The sequence below is a fragment of the Kwoniella pini genome, chromosome 1 (assembly GCF_000512605.2).
Source record: "Kwoniella pini CBS 10737 chromosome 1, complete sequence".
Taxonomy (NCBI): Eukaryota; Fungi; Basidiomycota; class Tremellomycetes; order Tremellales; family Cryptococcaceae; genus Kwoniella; species Kwoniella pini.
In genome coordinates this window covers 2,689,767-2,706,042 of record NC_091716.1, presented here as the reverse complement: position 1 = coordinate 2,706,042, position 16,276 = coordinate 2,689,767, and the positions used below count along the sequence as shown (strand labels likewise).

The following is a 16,276-nucleotide window of genomic DNA, read 5'->3' as shown; positions in this document are numbered from 1 at the left end:
TTCTAGAACAAATATAAATCTCCATAATTAAGTATCATGTTCCACATCAACATGAAAATCCAAAGCATTGATAAGCTCATAAGAGGAATTTTCAAGTCGCTTGCTGAACTAGATGAATTGGCTGTATCACTTGATCCAGGGATTTGCGCTGAATTAGTTTGTCGGACACTTGCATTAACCTCACTTGCGTTCAAGGGTGCATCTCCACCTGCACCAGTGAGATTCGAATTATCGTGTGCTTGTTCAGGGACTGATTGCATTCCGGATTGTTGAAATACTTTGATGTAGTTTAGAAGCATTACAGTGTTATTCAGATTTTTCTACAGTGATTACAAGGCTGTCAGCATCACTCTATGATATTTGGTACTGAAAAATGGGCTTGTTGATCATGATGGTTCAGAAACAAGCGGAACACAACTCACGGGATCTGAGATGTACTCAGCACAGGTACCTGGGCAGTAAGGGAATGCTACGACTCGAAGCATAATCAGCTTTTGACAACCAGTTCCGTGCAAGAGCCGACTTGCTATTATACAGGTCACCGGCCCAAACACCTAATACGCAATCACATCAGCTAAAAAGTATTCATATAATCCGTTTTGAGCGAGCACATGAACATACCGCAAAGATCGATATTTAGAATCAATACTTGAGCCTGGAAGAACTTCCATGGATCGCACATCGATGCATCCCAAGCTGCTCGTGGTGTTCCCCCTAAAACACCAATCCAGTCAGCTATGCGGACCATTAAGAGATGCTTAGCTCACAATTTCCAGGTTCTGGCGTTTCAGCTGTGATACTGATTACGACCACGTTTCAATCTCTTTGGTCTGGCCGCAAACCCAAAAAGATAGCTTACTCGGCAGGAATCTGAGCTCTATTCCAATCCCCTACAATACCTCTGTTATCAGCTTACGATTGTCCGATTATCTGTCGAGACCATAACTCACACATTCTTACACCATTGCCATTCCATAGCATCGCAAATACACCCCCACCAGCTTCGTTGAATGGCATACCGAAGGAAGTAGCGGAATCTGATCCGATCGTACATCCACTTCCACCTAATATACGGTTACAACTCCATAATAAGCTGAATTCTCGCAAGGTATGAAATGGAAACCGAACGATGCAGCTGACCCGTAGTGGAATCGCAATAGGTATTCTAGCTTTTGTGTCAGCTAGACTAACGTATGGTGGATATCTATAAGATTGCACTTACGCCCAGTTGGCCTGTGTACATGCCTGAAGTCTGATTGATCTCGCAGCCTGGCAAGGTGTGGCTATTCAAAAGAGCTGTTAGATCATGAGAGATTATTGTTGCTGCTAATACGAAGTAATATACATTGTATAACGACTGCATGTGGCGACATCAGCTTTCTTCACCTCCGAGGTTATGAATGAGCAGCTGACTTATTGGTCATGGCTTGAATGCCTTCCTATCCATTCGCGCTATTCAGTTGCAGTCGGTTCAAACAGTGACGGGATGTAGCTTACTACAATGTCTATTTCTCCCTTCCAAGACAGCACATATCAATATAAAGGAATCTGCTCCTATACGTTCATTAGACATACCGCTGTAGGCCATTCTACCTTATAACCCAAAGTCCAGACTGTGATTACCAGAGATCAGCGACCGAGCGCATAGCAAGAAAGTGACGAGAGTATTGACTCACATGCTGGCCAGACACCACATCCCCATGGCATAAGCTACTAATAATTCTCAGTTTCAATTGTTCAGCTGAATGTAATTTGGAGGCGCCACTCACAGCCATATCGATGATGAATAAACCTCCCGCGAACATGGCTTTGGTAGTTATCCTGACCGAGTCACGAGGTGATCCGACAGGTACATTCGAGAAGTGATCGACCTATTGTCAAATCCGTTTGCCGCGATCATTTGTAGAGGCTCGTCGCCGCAATGGCAGAGTGGAATGACAGTCAGTGTAGAAAAGCTCTATAACTCACTTGTATACCCGGTTTACCATCTCCAGTCCAGAATGCCAATCCTCTCGCAAAAGCAGTCGCGTGATCAACGTAACTAAGTTGCGGGTGTTCACGTTAGCCGTACATCAGATATCCTCATCACATCGATTCACATCAGCTAAATAACGTACGTGACGACTATTATCAGCCACTTGCAAGATCAGCTCCAGACAACATTAATGAAAGTTGTCATACAGCTGAATACTCACGACCATAAGTTGGATCTAAATCATTTCCATAATATCGTTGTCAGCTGAATGACTACAGGAACAGAGGTCGTTTGCCAGCTGAACTGACCAGGCTGAGCAAAAAACTCCCAACTATCCGGAGCCGGTTGTCAGCTGAAATCTTCGACACGATCACCTTCCAGGTGAAATGAGGTGAATTATGATGCTCACCCTTCGAAAAACGTTTTACCAGAATATTCAATCTGTTTATCCCATTTCAATTGTCTTTTATCTTTTTCTGACTTTGTCCAGCTTGTTATATCCTCTTGTGAATACATTCGTCTATCCAATTTAGATTCATAATTCCTACTTCCAAGTATTTGAGTCCCCAAATCGGAATTTTGACCATGTTGTTCAAGTGAAAGTAATTTTCTCTCGGGATTATAAGGTAATGTTACATTCTTAGCTTGAATTTTCGTTGTAAACAGGAGAAATAAGAGGAGTTCTTTGTACATTTTGCTGAACATTGACCTCTCAAAGAAGGATAAATCCACAATCTTGACGTAAATCTTGACGTAAACTGTTCAGGTAAGGAAGACTGTATGAGCTGAATTCCCACAGAATTGGTTTTGTTAGTCGTATGATATTGACGTGATTTATTCGAAGGAGGGAGGTTTTTACAATCCTTTCGTTCCTTTATACTGGAACGTCGGAGCTTCTTGCTGTCGGACGTTGATATTTCGTTATCTTTCTTTATTATCGTCAAATACTCGTGATATTCGTTATAAGATGCGTTTGCCACCTCGCTATATTTTAGTTAAATATCATCAAAAGGATGAGAAAAGAGGAGAGAGAATTGCATGCGGAGTCACGTTGCAAAATTAGTTTTCTGCATGTCAAGGAAGTCGTGCTTATTTCTTAGGTCTGTGCGCATCATTTTGAGGGTTGTGTGGAATATCACTCAACGTCGTCATTCTAATCAAGAGGTCAAAGCGTGTTTCACAACAAATCAAATTTTCAGGGTATTTCTTTCAGTAGCCTGAACTTCTCATGTGGTATTATATTATGATTTGCATGGTTTCTGCTTCTTCTTTCTCTGTCTCTCATAACTACTTGTCTCCCTCCGGCTGTTTTCCGTGTGATAGATGCTAGTAAAGCTACACAACTGACGCAAATTGTGATCGCTAAATCTGATCAAGACTTCAAAATAGAGTTACCGGTACCTTTGACAAGACAGGTTCAATCCTTCCTGCATGCACTCGGCCAACACTCAATCTGGCTATTTGCAGAGCCAGATTCAAGCTTGGCTCATCCTCCTTTTCTTCTTCCCGCCACTAGCAGTCGGCGTCTTGTTTTCATCCGGTGTCGGTGAATCCTCTTCGTCGTCCATTCCTGCTTGCCCTTCAATCGGTTTCTTATCGAATGCACCTGTTTTCCTGAGCCACCTACAAATCAGATAGTATTTAGCTTACTGCGACCATCAGGGCATGAAGTTGGCTACTATCTCACCTTTGCCTAACTTGGTGATACGATCGAGTCGGTACACCCTTAGAAACCAAATCCCATTTCTCGCCATGTAGAGCTACAGCTCGAGCGAGAAGCTCATCCTAACCAAAAGAGCTTATTAGCATCTCATCACAATTATTCATGAGTAAATAATAAACAATCCGGCTCACCTCTTCGACAGTCCACTTGAGATACGGACTCCTGATTCGCCTTGTAGGTATCGTGCTTGTGAGATGCACATATTTGCCCAATCCAGGTACGCTATTTGGTCCACCAGCAGGAGAAGCAAATGCATCATCTTCGAAATCCCTTTCTCGACCTGGCGTAGGGTAAATCGTAGAGCTTGGATATTCTCTTGCTGTCACAGGTGTAGCAAGATCCGAAGTTCCACTATATGCCCTTGGTCGATTTTTGGGTGTAGTCAATGTCAAATTCTGGTCAACGTGATGATCTTCAGCATGGAATGGTGTGGGTGGGGGTAATCTAGGTTTTGCGAATTGCGTCAAGTCAATCGCCGGACCTAAGGGCATTTCTTCATGCGGACGTATCGGACTTGATGATCTACCATTCCCGTTTCGAGTGGTCTCAATGGGTTCTAAAAGGCCACCTAACCTCGTAGCTGAGTTTAAAGCTTCATTCGAACTTGCGGATGACATCTCGCCTGATTTAGCAACTTCAAGTTGACTCGCTTGAGCCAGTAGATCCAAAGCTGAAGCTGAACCTTGACTATTGGGTATAGTCCGTTGACTTTCCAGAGGGTGCATCTCTGGTTCTGGGGACCATTCATCCCTTCTAATCCTCTTTACCGGACTTCCTCTCTCGCTAGCGCTTTCATCTCGCACTCTGGTTGTTGAGCGCGTAGCTGACATAGCAGAGATCGGAACCATCTGCTGAGATCTATTCTCGGGTGTCGGTGTTCCCGGTCGGGTAGCCAATTCAGCTGCACGGAGCAAGTCGTTGAAATTGCTTCCTCCAGGCGTAGTTTGAGGTGGCGGCTGTTTACGTATCGATTTTGTGGGTGTTTGGGGTATGGTCGGTTGCGGAGGTGGATGAAGAGTCTTTTTGCTTTTCTTCGGCCGAGGTAGGAGTGGAGTTCCAGCTACTTGTGATGATTTTCTATTTATAGGCTTTCCGGTGGACATACTTGGTCTCCGAGCATGTTGGAATGGTTTCTCCTCTTCTTCTGACAATTCATCTTCTGCTTCAGATTCGACTCCTGGATACCCTTCCGAATATCCAACTCCCCCGTTCGGTCCAACGATACCGTTCTTTTTCAACTCGTCTAACGTCAGACGACCAACTCGGTCATCTGATTGGCGGAGTGTTCTGATCCTTCTTGCAGCCAATAAGAGGTGTTCGGTGCGAGCGTCACCCATCGTTGTCCTTCCAGATAGCTTGGTGGGCGATCGAGAACGACGTCTACTTGGACTAGGCAGGTAGACGTTGTTGAGAGGTGCAGCGGCTGAATGAGGATCATCGGGTTTAGATATAGGTTGAGTGTTGAGCACGACATGAGATCGCAAGAATCTGAGTTCAGTCACAAGCTTGTCAATCTGTCGTTGAGTGTCAGCCAGCTGTTATTTGGCACATCACGTCAGCTCTTTCCTGTATGAATTTAGGTGTAGCGGTATTTACCCTAGGAGCCATCAACCTATTATCCATCTCCAAGCGTTTGTTGGCAGCTTCTAGTTCCTGATGATATCCTACGTCTAGATCCAAAACTTTTCTGGGTCTACTTCCAGCCGCTATCTCTGCTTCTCTAGCATTGATGAGAGCTCTCGTTTCGGCGTGCCAAGAATCTCGTTCGGCTGATTGCCGCGAACTTAAAGTCATCACATCAGCTTAAAACTCACGGATACATGGGACATTGGGTCTCAATGAGAAAGAGGTTCAATAGAACTTACCGCTCGATCGCCATCAGTTGCTCTGATAATTTGGCTTGTTGCTGCAATGTCTTGATGGTGTCCTTCTGGGCGGACAGCCTTTCCTGCAGAAACGGTAGTTGCTCTATCGCCAATGGCAGTATTGATTTGACCTTGTTGACTGCTGAGTCAGCCATACAATCACACCTTGACTACGGAAAGATGTAATTCAGCTCACCATGCCCAACAATTCGTCTCTCTCAGTATTTCCATCACAAGTCGAATCCGCACCTTCCATTTGTGAAATTCTAGCTTTCATCCTCCTCAGGGCTTCTAGATCTAGTACACCTTCATCGTCTTGCGAAGTACGCTCTGCTCTACCTTTGCCCTTCGGAAAGGTCCATGTATGTATACCTTTGGCTACAGGCGAGACGACTCTGGAGCTACTTGCTGAACCTTCTGCATGCGTACCGGGGGTTTGTAATTGGATAGTATACGGAGTTTCTACATGAGCAGGTGTACTTGGCTGACTAAGCTGAGGTGTGTCGAGCAGATTTGGAGAAGGTCGTATCGATTCTTCGGTTGGATTGGAAGGTTGGGAGAATTGCGGAGGTGGATGAAGGGGATGGGTGGCCGGAGTTGCCATGATGCATGTGTGATCCGCCAAGCTTCCCAATACTTGCGTTGTACTCTGAACAGTAAAAAGGTTCAAGCTATGAAGGATTAGTCCGTTCGAAACATCCGTTTAATCCTTTGTTATTAACTTGACGAATAAACCTTTAACTGGATGATAAATCGGTAATCCAATGATCCGGGTATTTTTCCGAGTTGTAGTATGTGATATGTGTGTTTTCCAGACCGTATGCAAGATGATTAAGAGAAGATTGGTGATTATATGTATATAAATGTATAAATGTTGAAACAAGGAATGTATATGATTTTGGAATGATGAATGATGATAAACGATGATGCGAAGAGCGAGTGTTACAAGTGAGTTGAGTTTACAAAGTGAGCGGCAACAAAAAAGTCAGCAACGAGGTGACGAGACTTGATTGAACATTACTTTTTGATTTCTTTCTTTTCCTTTTTCCTTTTTACTTTGATTTTGATTTTTTGCTTCTTTCGTAAAAAAAAAGCATACTCGTACTCATACACGTCATTTTCATAAATATTATCCCATTTATCTACAAGTGGCAAAATCAATATTTAATAAAAATAAAATAAACCCTGAATATCGGGGTAACGTAAACAAGGAACCCATTTCTGTATTTTCGGCAATACAGTTCGAGCCAAATACAACGTGTGGCACTTTACTTATCACGATTGCACAGAAGATTACGCATATTGACATCACCTTGTATGCTCATATATTGAATGTATCATCTGAAAGCTATGCATACATCCTGTTGTTTGGACGAACAAAGGAGCTTATGAGCCAACGAGCTGACTTAGACTCGAGGGGAAAAGACCTTGTTCCTGCTTATTCGTAGCTCCTTTGTCCTGGTCGAAACGCAAGATTGTGAAAGATAGTTAGAGACCAGCCGTTGATAGATCTGATATTTGACTGTCATTTCTACTCTCAAGTATCCTAGGTGCCATTTGATCGTTTTCATCCGTGTCAAGATAATCAGAATGAGCTGGACAATACCTGATATTACTTTAAACAGCGGCAACAAGATACCCATTCTTGCTTTTGGCACGGGTAAGCAAATCCTCCAGTAACATGATAATGGAGTATACATGAGCTTGACCGTCAAATGTTGAGGACAGCTGCTCCATTCTTTGGCACGGATTGTTCACAGTACATCTCACAGGCTTTACGAGCCGGAATAAGGCATTTCGATACCGCTCAATTATATAGCAATCAAGAATCAGTTGGTAAAGCTCTACATCAATGGGAAGGTAACCGACAAGATGTTTATATCACCGCTAAGTGTACATCTTGAAATTGCGGTCTAATTTGTGATAAAAGCTTAAGTCATATGTAGGGGGTTTAGAAGGAGATGTCGAGAATGATCCTAAATCTGCGTTAGAAGAGACATTGCGATTGGTGTGTATGGTATTCGTCCGATATTCCGGCTGAGCATATTCCACAAGTCTGACATGTTTTGCCTCCGTGTTGCAGATGGAAACCGATTATGTTGACATGTGTTAGTCACCTCATGACGAAATGATTGTCCAATATCTCTTATTTGAGCTGATCTGATTTCCCTAAATTACGTTAGTCTTGATGCATAGTCCCATCGTGAGTAGGTCACAAAGCTAAAACCAAAATTGGCAGAGCAACGTACATGTAACTGATCAAATCCTGATCAGACTCTTTCCAGTCTGTCCATGAAAAAAGCGTGGGCTATGATGGAACAGCTTAAAGATCAAGGAAAATGCAAAGATATCGGAGTATCAAATTTTGGATCATTAGATATTAAAAGGCTAAGCGAAGCTTGGAAAGTGGTACCTGCTATGAATCAGGTGAGCAGTCATAAGTAATATAATCATCAGAATTGGTACAGATTTATGATAATGACGTTCGCCTGAAAGATTGAATATTCACCATATAATTCCCACGATTCTCGATCCATAGCCGCCGTACAGATTTGCAAAGACCATGGAATCGCAATATCCGGTTTTGGGTGTTTACAGCCTTTGAGTTTGAAAAATGAACCTCATCCACTGCTCTCAGTCCTAGCTGAAGTCAGCGAGAGACTGAATCTGAACGAGGGACAGATACTGCTCAAGTGGGCTCAGCAAAGTATTGGTGGCCCAGTAGTCACGTAATTGCCCTATCCCAGACCAATAATGCTAAAAACTTTGTTCAACAGCTCACAATACGCTTAGGATCACCGATAAAACCGATCGCATGCTCGAGGATATACACGCGTTCCAACAGCAACCTGCATTGAGCGATTCTGTCATGGACCAGATCACGAAAGCTGGGCGAGGGAGATATTATAGGGGCTATCTGGATCCATTTAGGCCTTGATCAGGGAGTCACTGGTCTTGCAGTATGAGCATACTATGATGACTCCCACCATCCTCCACTAGATGTCATACTATAATGGGGAATGTATTGCATAAGAACCTAAAACACAGATTTATATTCATGAAACACCTAAGTCAACTAACACTAAAAGCATGGAATGAAATAGCTCCCAGGTCTATAAGATGATATACATAATACGATCAGTAAATCTTATTCCCTTCAGCCCCTCAGCTGTGATAAACACATGGTTCATCAGGATGTCAACCACTCTAGAGCTCCTGAGATTTAATGGTGATGGACACATCACAGGAGACTCCCAATCCTGTGTCTCCACGAAACAAGTCCTTCAGTAATTCCAAGCTTGCCCCGTCATCCGGATCTTTAAGCTTGGTACCTTCCCATTCAACTTTCATATTAAAGCACATATCTGTATCAGTAGAGTCTCCTACCTTGACTTGATGCGCTCTTGAAAATTTCCCAGATGTTACAGTTCCCGGAATACTTTCTAAACTATCCTTGGTATCCCTCCATGAAGGTATCCAATGTCTCTCACCTTTAGCCGATAAAGCCGAATTCAACCATTGTTTATTTTTAGGTAGATTAAGTGATAATTCTATAGTATCAAATTTACTAGCTGTATCATTTGTCCAAAAATTTAACCATGGACTACTATCCTTTGGATTTATCTTATAATGTTTTTCTGTATCAACGTAAAAACTGACATAAATACTTAAACCTTGATTTTCTTTATCTTTATCAATATTTCCCTTGATTGTATCTTTGGTTGCAAAATAGTATCCTGCCATATTTATGAATCTGTCTGAAACTGTTTTACCTTTAGAGCCCCATTGACCTTCAGGTCCAAAGACTGTATCAGGGTTGATTTTGTTTGTGGACAGTTGACCGGAGAAGATAGGTAATTGATCGATACGGATTTTTTGGTTTTGATCATTCAATAAGGTTAAAAAACCAGTAGTAGCTGGTAGAAGTTTATCATTATCATCTTCGACGTTTGACCTGCTCCAACCTTCAATTGTCTTGAAATCAGGATCGTCAGAAAAGATCATGGGGCGATCTAATGTTTGGTCACTCATGATGAGATGGGAAGGTATTTGATAATCAACGGTGTTTTATGAAAGAGCTGTATGAATGGATGAATAAACGAAGAGATGGAAGATGATGATCAATCGAAAATCCAAATACATCAAGAGTTGTCCCTTTTTATATGTAGCCAGTCTGATTGCTTTGCGCCGTGCTCTGATTTATGAGTAAGCAAAGTGGGTAAAGCGGGGTGAACGAACCCTCCATCCACTCTGTAAGGAGTGCCTCAAGCTTTCCCTTGTATAGGTAAGGCCTTCTCCACTTCCTTAGATGGGGATAGAAAGGATAGTCCCCACTCAAAGGCAAATTGTGACGGCGATATGCTACAAATGAAGTCCCTTCCAAATTGAAGAAAGGATGACAGCCAATGACGTTAGCGACATGTACTCGAAAAGGTAGCGATATATCGCCTTGCAAGGTAAACAAAGGTGTGATTATCAGTCTAGCTTTCTCAGCCGGAAGGGTCAGTATCTCATCAATGACAGAGCGGTGACTCTTCTAGATCGAAGCTTTCTCAGAAGGGCAAATCCTTTATTTGCACGAAGGCATAATGTCATACGATTTTCTTTTCAGATCTTCTAAGGGATAAGAATTGATGGTCTGAGCTCAACAAATTATGCTCGGCTCGGAACTTACCAGTTTCACAAAGACCGGAAGACATGCAATGGGCTATCAACAGACATGGATTTCTTTTCCAAATATACAGCCAGGTGAATGGAGGGTGTGGCTTTTGACGACGTCATACATGTTCATTGATACTCTCGAAGTGTAACAAGTAGGAGACCAAGAATCTAACTAAAATTGTATACAGCTCGTCAGACTGCTCATGCATCCTTTCTTTTCTTAGGACTTGGCCTTGTCCAACAAACGGATCTCCTTGATGCTCTTGCATGCTCATTGGCTGTTCGAACTTTTCAATGTATGCCAGATGTGGTTTGTATACTCCGAGTTTGACCTATTTGTCCTTTATGGAGAGAGTCGAACGGCTCTCCGCATCAATCGCGAGCGATTCGACGGACTGAATCAACTCCTCCTCCGCATGAAAGGCGATACTGGACGGTAGGGGACTGAGCTCCATGTTACCGCAATTGTTTGTCTGATACCCCTGTAAGGGCTGAAACAGGTTGTAAGTAGGCGAATCATCCCCTGCAGCTCCTTGTAGGTCGCTCTCGTTGCTATGGGACATCAGTGAGGAGGTGATAGTCGAATGTGAATAATGATCAAAAGAAGAACGATAAAGCGATAAAGCTGATGCGAACGGTCTGGCCTTTATGCTAAGTATGATACTCATGTACGATATGGCTTCTTACAAGAACTGGGTAGTGTACAGAACGTCAAAGGATTATTTATCGTCATAGACACAGTCCATTGATCTTCCCCTTGCGATCTTATACATTTCGTGTAATCCTCTGAATACATGTAAATAATATCTTATGTTGGGCACCTGCATATCTGTCCTGACATTTATCAACTGAATGACCTCCAATCAGAATTTGTCTCCCAAGCGTAAGCTGCTTTGTAGATCTCTACTTCACCGTAATTTTTGCTAATGATCTGCATACCAACTGGGAGTTTCGTCGTACCGTCTACCAGGCTGGGCAAGAAAGCGACAGGTAAACTCAGAGCAGGTAAACCAGTCTGTTCGGGCTATCAGCGGGCTATGTCTCTATTCATCGGAACTCAAATCACTCACAAGGTTAAAAGCGCTAGTGTTCAAGCTAACTCCAGCTGCATTCTCCATCAATTCCCTTATACTTGCATCAGGAGACGGTAGCTTTGCGGGTAACATAGGTAAAGTCGGTGTGATGAGTATATCATATTTGCTTAAAGCTTTATGGTAAGCATCCCGCATTTTTCGAACTAGATTGATTGATTTGCCCATAAGCTATAACGGTTTTCAGCTTACATCCCAATTCTCAGTGGCTCATAGATGAGAAGCAGAGACATAAGCTCACAGTTGGAGGCATATTCTCCCATCCCCAAATCCCATTGATCAACGTATTTGTACCGGAGCAAAACATCTTGTCAACTTTATCCCCTTTGAGAGGCAAGAACTTCTCTGTTAGATCATTCATTGCTAATCCATGTCTTCCATTGGATTCTCCCATCAATGATTTAGCTGCACCAAGCCTGCCAATTACCTATGAACAAGACACCTGTCAGTCGACCTTCGTGGAGGTAGATCTTGCCTGGTAATGTCGCGCAGAAATACTCACTGCCCATACATCAGGTCCAAGTGTATGTTCTGGTATGGAAACCTCTTCGACTACTTCGGCACCTAGCTCCTTGAATCGTTGAGCTGCTTTCAGGATAACTTCACTGACTCGCTTGTCTGCCAGAGGCCTGTCGAGGGATTCAGTGATGATTCCAATCTTGAATCCTGCAATTCCCTCTTTTGCCAATTTGGGATAATTAGGAATTTGTGAAGGGGATGGACATCCTCCCGTTGATCGATCATCTATTCCATCGTATCCTGCTATAGCTTGCAGGAAAAGAGCGTTATCCAGTACAGTCTATAAGTATGCCAGTCTTTTTATCAGTCACCGACAAATAGCGTCATCCGACAAGAGATACTACTTACTCTGGTCATCGGGCCAACATGATCTAATATCGGTTCTAGTCCCACTACTCCTGTATATGGCACAAGACCATGGGTGGGTTTCATACCCACGATACCATTTACAGAACTCGGTATCCGGATACTACCTCCTTGACATCCTCCTATACCGAGGTCAACCTCCCCTCGACCCACTAAAGCCCCTGTGCCAGAAGATGAACCGCCTGCTGAGAATCCGGGAGCGTATATATTGGATATTGGGCCTAATTACATTGTAATAACAAGATTTTTGATCAGCTTGCGCATTTTAACGCGAAAGAAAAGGGAGAAGAAAGAGTCTCAGAGATCAAATCAGAGTGTACCAAGTATAAAGGGAAGCGTATTACTCACCAGTATTAGCAGAACAACTAACTCCCCATATACTAAGATTTTCACAAACAGCTTTACCCGTAATATTCCCTCCTGCATCGAGAATTCGAGTAACGATCGTAGCATCTGTATTAGGGATCCAATCTTGGAGGACGTCTGTCCCAACTAAACAGGGGACACCTTTAACAGCCACTGTATCCTAAGAAATCATTACTAGGCTTCAGCTGTATTTTCACTATATATCTGTACAGACGTTCTATGATGTGATCAACTCACTTTTAAACAAACGGTCTTGCCTTCCAATAAGCCCTTTCCATCTTTCTTCGTATCTTCCAAATCAACTTTCCATGCCCAAGCATTGAGTTTATTTTCCTCCCCTTCAGGCCTTCTAACGTTCTTTCTAGGATATCTATTTTCATCTACGAAAGGAATATAATCTTCTTCCTTGGTATCGATCTTATTCCATATTTCCCAAATACCCGTCAACAAAGACGTATAGTCATCTAGATCCTTATCAGAAGGTTTGGATGCCCCCAATTTTTTTATCAATGTATCTTCAACATCCTGTCTAGTGATTGGGTTGTTGGATGATAAAGTAGTCGGAGCAAGAGTGGAAGACATCTTATTGTAGGGATCGACTTCAAGCGGAACTCCTAGTGCAGCTAAAAACGATCACTGATGAGATTTCAGATTTTGAAAGAGGGAGAGAAGACAGACATGATAGAAGGCTTAATCGATACGTTAATTTATACAGACACAACTTGCCCTTATCAGCATATTACGGCCATGCCGATAAGGCGAAGTGGGCTAAAGTATCCGTGATTCGGATTTGCCCGAATACTGGATATCAGCGGCTATTTAGGGGTTTGGCACGATGATCTATTTTGAACTAAAATATGCCAAAATGATCTATACGATCTGACTAAGCAATCATGCTATACATCTGTCCATTGATCTTGGGCTATATTCCTAGTATCCACGCAGCAGTCGCAGTCCCCGGACACTATTCAGACGTTAAGCTGCTGGAAAATTAAGACATTATAACAGGCACGCCGTTGTCGCTCATAGTGTAAATATGATATTTAGACTGGTCAGGTTAGGCGGAATACATATGCAACTTGTCGCAGTCTACTAGTGATCTCACGAACATTGTGGACGTTGTACGGACTTCTTACACTGGATACAGAGTTGGATCTTGGGCGAACGGTGATGTGTTGATCCCTTGAATTTCTTCCTGTGTCATATTTTGGGAAGCCAGTATCTCGATCCTGTAGAAATTTTGCAGAAACATCAACAATAAGCAGGACAAGGTAAATGCTTAAAGAAGCTTCCCACTAGACAAGATCTCTCTCACTCACAGGAACTGGTTCCAATCAACAGCGTTCGCATCTGCTAGAGGTTGGACTTGATCCTGTGGTCGCAGCGGTAACAAGACATTATTGATATCGAGGCTTGGCTGCGCTTGGAGAATATTTTCCATAGTCTGAGCATAAGACGATCCCATCTACTCCACTTGATCATTAGCTTGGCACAGCCTGTGTACGAGTGATATCACGAACCTTAGAAACAGAACGCATTTCACGGATCCGCTGAATACTTTGCGATATCATTGTCCGCCATTCTTCCGATGAAGGATGTTGTGGCTCCCAAACAACCGACAATAACAATGTTAGACTTGACTGCACTTCATAAAATAGCAAATACCACTGAGAACCACGATGTAAATCTCGGTCTGGACCTCCATATGTACGCAGTTCCCGTAAGGTTTCCATCGCCAATGAACGGCACGCACTGCATAGCGTCAATCAGCTTATTGATAAATTCCCATGCTTTGAGGTAAGACGACCTACTCAATAACTTCTGATAAGGCAGTCCCAACGTTATGCGGTCCACTTGAATTCCATGCAGCCGAAAGAAGGACCGGTCGATACAGGATTGAAGCAAAATCTCTCGCTCGCCAGTTCTGGATGGCTCGCGCCAACCGGAATGGACCGGGTGTTCCAGGCTGCATATACGCAGGATACGATTGAACGTCTGCGAGGAACGCTTCGCCACACCATTTTATCTGATCAATTGTTGGATAAGGAAGGGATCGAGATATACGGTCCTGAAGGTGAAGCATCTTCTTCGCAAGTTTTGTTTGCATGACCAAAGCTGTGTAAAGGGCTACGCGGTCTACATCTTGCGGGAGAGCTGAGTCGCCGACTGTCAAGTCATCATCGTCGCAATTCACGGGCCGTCGAGCGAGCAGATAAGAAGCGTGACCGAATCCGTGCGGCCTGCCAAACGTCGTCGAACATCCAGCCTCGAGAGCTACCAATCCCCACCATAATCTAGTACGAATTTCTCCATCAAGCGGATTTGTATTTGGGTGTCCGGCTGAAGAATGAATGCCAAGCGCAACAGCCATTCTAATCGCAGTACCTAGACAGACATAACCACTGTTCGGTTTATTATTTCGTTGTAGGTAATTCGCCATTATAGCAAGACCTTGTACAAGCTGCATCGATCCTTCTTCCACCATCTCCGGTTGATATGCTTGCCTAGCAATCTCGTAGTAACGATAACCGTTATCGTCATTCTCGCTGGTAGCTTGATCAAAAGCTCCCATGGCAAAGATCATGAAGATCAAAACCCTACTCCCGCCGCTAGAGGGTAAAGGCAGCGCTCCTGTTAATTGAGCACGAATAGTTGGTTCATGGACAATCGGAATGATGGCGTCTATCACGGCCCAGCATTGTCAGTCAGTGTCAAGCATCAGGTCGAACAGTAACTCACGGAAATATTGGAAATAGGAGTCAACTAGGGGACGAAATTCTATGTATCGAGGGAGACGAGAGGGTCCCGACAGTAACGGTGGGGTAATATCGTGGCGTGTATTGTGCGCCGATTGGCTATTCGTGTCAGTGGACACAAACTCGTGAGAAGTCGTGTCATTGAGCGGGGATAACAGAGAATCTCGATTGACCAATCTGCGTAAGACAAGGATCAACATCGCCATTGAGGACATGCCGATGTATCCAGCGCCAGCTTTCATCTCCGCGACTGTGTCCAACTTCATCGCGCCGAGGCCATCTAATTGGCCGGGAGGCGTATCATCAGCCTTGGCAGCATGCGGCTCGGACCAGTCACTAGCAGCAGCTTGCGCAGCCGATTGGAAATCATAGACGTTTTGAAGGAAGGGAGTATTCATGGGCGAGGCAGCCCGAGTTGGAGGATAAGCTTCGTTCGGTATTTCTGATAATGCTGTATGGGATGAAGCGCTAGGATGAGAGGGTTGACTAGAAGCCGTCGTGTTTGGAACATGAATTAACGAATTCGGTTGCATATGGAGTTGTGATAGGACAGGAAGCTCCGGCAGGGTAGTGAAGGTGTCTTCTAGTGGTATTGGGGGCATGTCAAGATTGATTGTGGGTTCAGGGTTCTATGAAATCAGAAATTCCACACCGAGATGTTCAATGCCAACGCAGCTACAAGAAGACGACAAGATACTCACCTGCCGCAGACCAAGTGAATCGATTGCTTGATGAGCGATGTCACTCGGACTTGAGGATACGGAACGGGCCACTGCTTGGTCAAGCGGAAAGTTGGGGAAAGCAGCATCCCAGAGGTTTGTGTGAAGCTCGATCCTGGGATCAGTCAGCGCAAGGAAAAACGCATGTCAAAGTAAGAACCGCTTGAACGCACAGATCCTCCAGCTCTGTCATTCTCCTTCTGGTCAGTGGGCTCCTGAATGCCGAGTCATCAT

At 43.8% G+C, this 16,276-nt stretch overlaps 6 protein-coding genes across 6 annotated transcripts; 1 reads left to right on the top strand and 5 right to left on the bottom strand.

Moving 5' to 3' along the window:
• Positions 1-2: 2 nt before the first annotated feature.
• Positions 3-2,668, bottom strand: I206_101032 (uncharacterized protein; the record flags this gene model as incomplete). Its single annotated transcript, XM_070202319.1, has 19 exons — positions 3-320; positions 423-469; positions 528-554; positions 622-714; positions 768-799; positions 860-890; positions 951-1,064; positions 1,141-1,165; positions 1,223-1,283; positions 1,414-1,439; positions 1,498-1,515; positions 1,576-1,613; positions 1,677-1,710; positions 1,770-1,871; positions 1,969-2,041; positions 2,118-2,124; positions 2,196-2,210; positions 2,284-2,306; positions 2,385-2,668. The coding sequence occupies 19 exons, from the start codon at positions 2,666-2,668 to the stop codon at positions 3-5; spliced, it is 1,368 nt and encodes a 455-aa protein (XP_070058420.1).
• Positions 2,669-3,450: 782 nt separating this feature from the next.
• I206_101031 (uncharacterized protein) lies at positions 3,451-6,167 on the bottom strand (the record flags this gene model as incomplete). Its single annotated transcript, XM_019152075.1, has 6 exons — positions 3,451-3,598; positions 3,663-3,760; positions 3,830-5,233; positions 5,295-5,481; positions 5,564-5,694; positions 5,760-6,167. The coding sequence occupies 6 exons, from the start codon at positions 6,165-6,167 to the stop codon at positions 3,451-3,453; spliced, it is 2,376 nt and encodes a 791-aa protein (XP_019014213.1).
• A 986-nt stretch (positions 6,168-7,153) lies between these two features.
• Positions 7,154-8,501, top strand: I206_101030 (uncharacterized protein; the record flags this gene model as incomplete). The annotated part of the gene is made up of 8 exons (XM_019152076.2): positions 7,154-7,223; positions 7,292-7,456; positions 7,510-7,571; positions 7,647-7,671; positions 7,747-7,766; positions 7,838-7,990; positions 8,060-8,292; positions 8,357-8,501. The coding sequence occupies 8 exons, from the start codon at positions 7,154-7,156 to the stop codon at positions 8,499-8,501; spliced, it is 873 nt and encodes a 290-aa protein (XP_019014214.2).
• A 269-nt stretch (positions 8,502-8,770) lies between these two features.
• On the bottom strand, positions 8,771-9,595 carry I206_101029 (uncharacterized protein; the record flags this gene model as incomplete). Its single annotated transcript, XM_019152077.1, has 1 exon — positions 8,771-9,595. One exon carries the CDS (start codon positions 9,593-9,595, stop codon positions 8,771-8,773), a length of 825 nt encoding a protein of 274 aa, XP_019014215.1.
• A 1,474-nt stretch (positions 9,596-11,069) lies between these two features.
• I206_101028 (uncharacterized protein) lies at positions 11,070-13,149 on the bottom strand (the record flags this gene model as incomplete). The annotated part of the gene is made up of 7 exons (XM_019152078.1): positions 11,070-11,240; positions 11,296-11,487; positions 11,558-11,743; positions 11,819-12,115; positions 12,184-12,422; positions 12,550-12,727; positions 12,805-13,149. 7 exons carry the CDS (start codon positions 13,147-13,149, stop codon positions 11,070-11,072), a joined length of 1,608 nt encoding a protein of 535 aa, XP_019014216.1.
• A 550-nt stretch (positions 13,150-13,699) lies between these two features.
• I206_101027 (uncharacterized protein) lies at positions 13,700-16,235 on the bottom strand (the record flags this gene model as incomplete). The annotated part of the gene is made up of 7 exons (XM_019152079.1): positions 13,700-13,796; positions 13,887-14,032; positions 14,088-14,319; positions 14,379-15,249; positions 15,307-15,952; positions 16,025-16,157; positions 16,216-16,235. The coding sequence occupies 7 exons, from the start codon at positions 16,233-16,235 to the stop codon at positions 13,700-13,702; spliced, it is 2,145 nt and encodes a 714-aa protein (XP_019014217.1).
• Between the last annotated feature and the right edge of the window lie 41 nt (positions 16,236-16,276).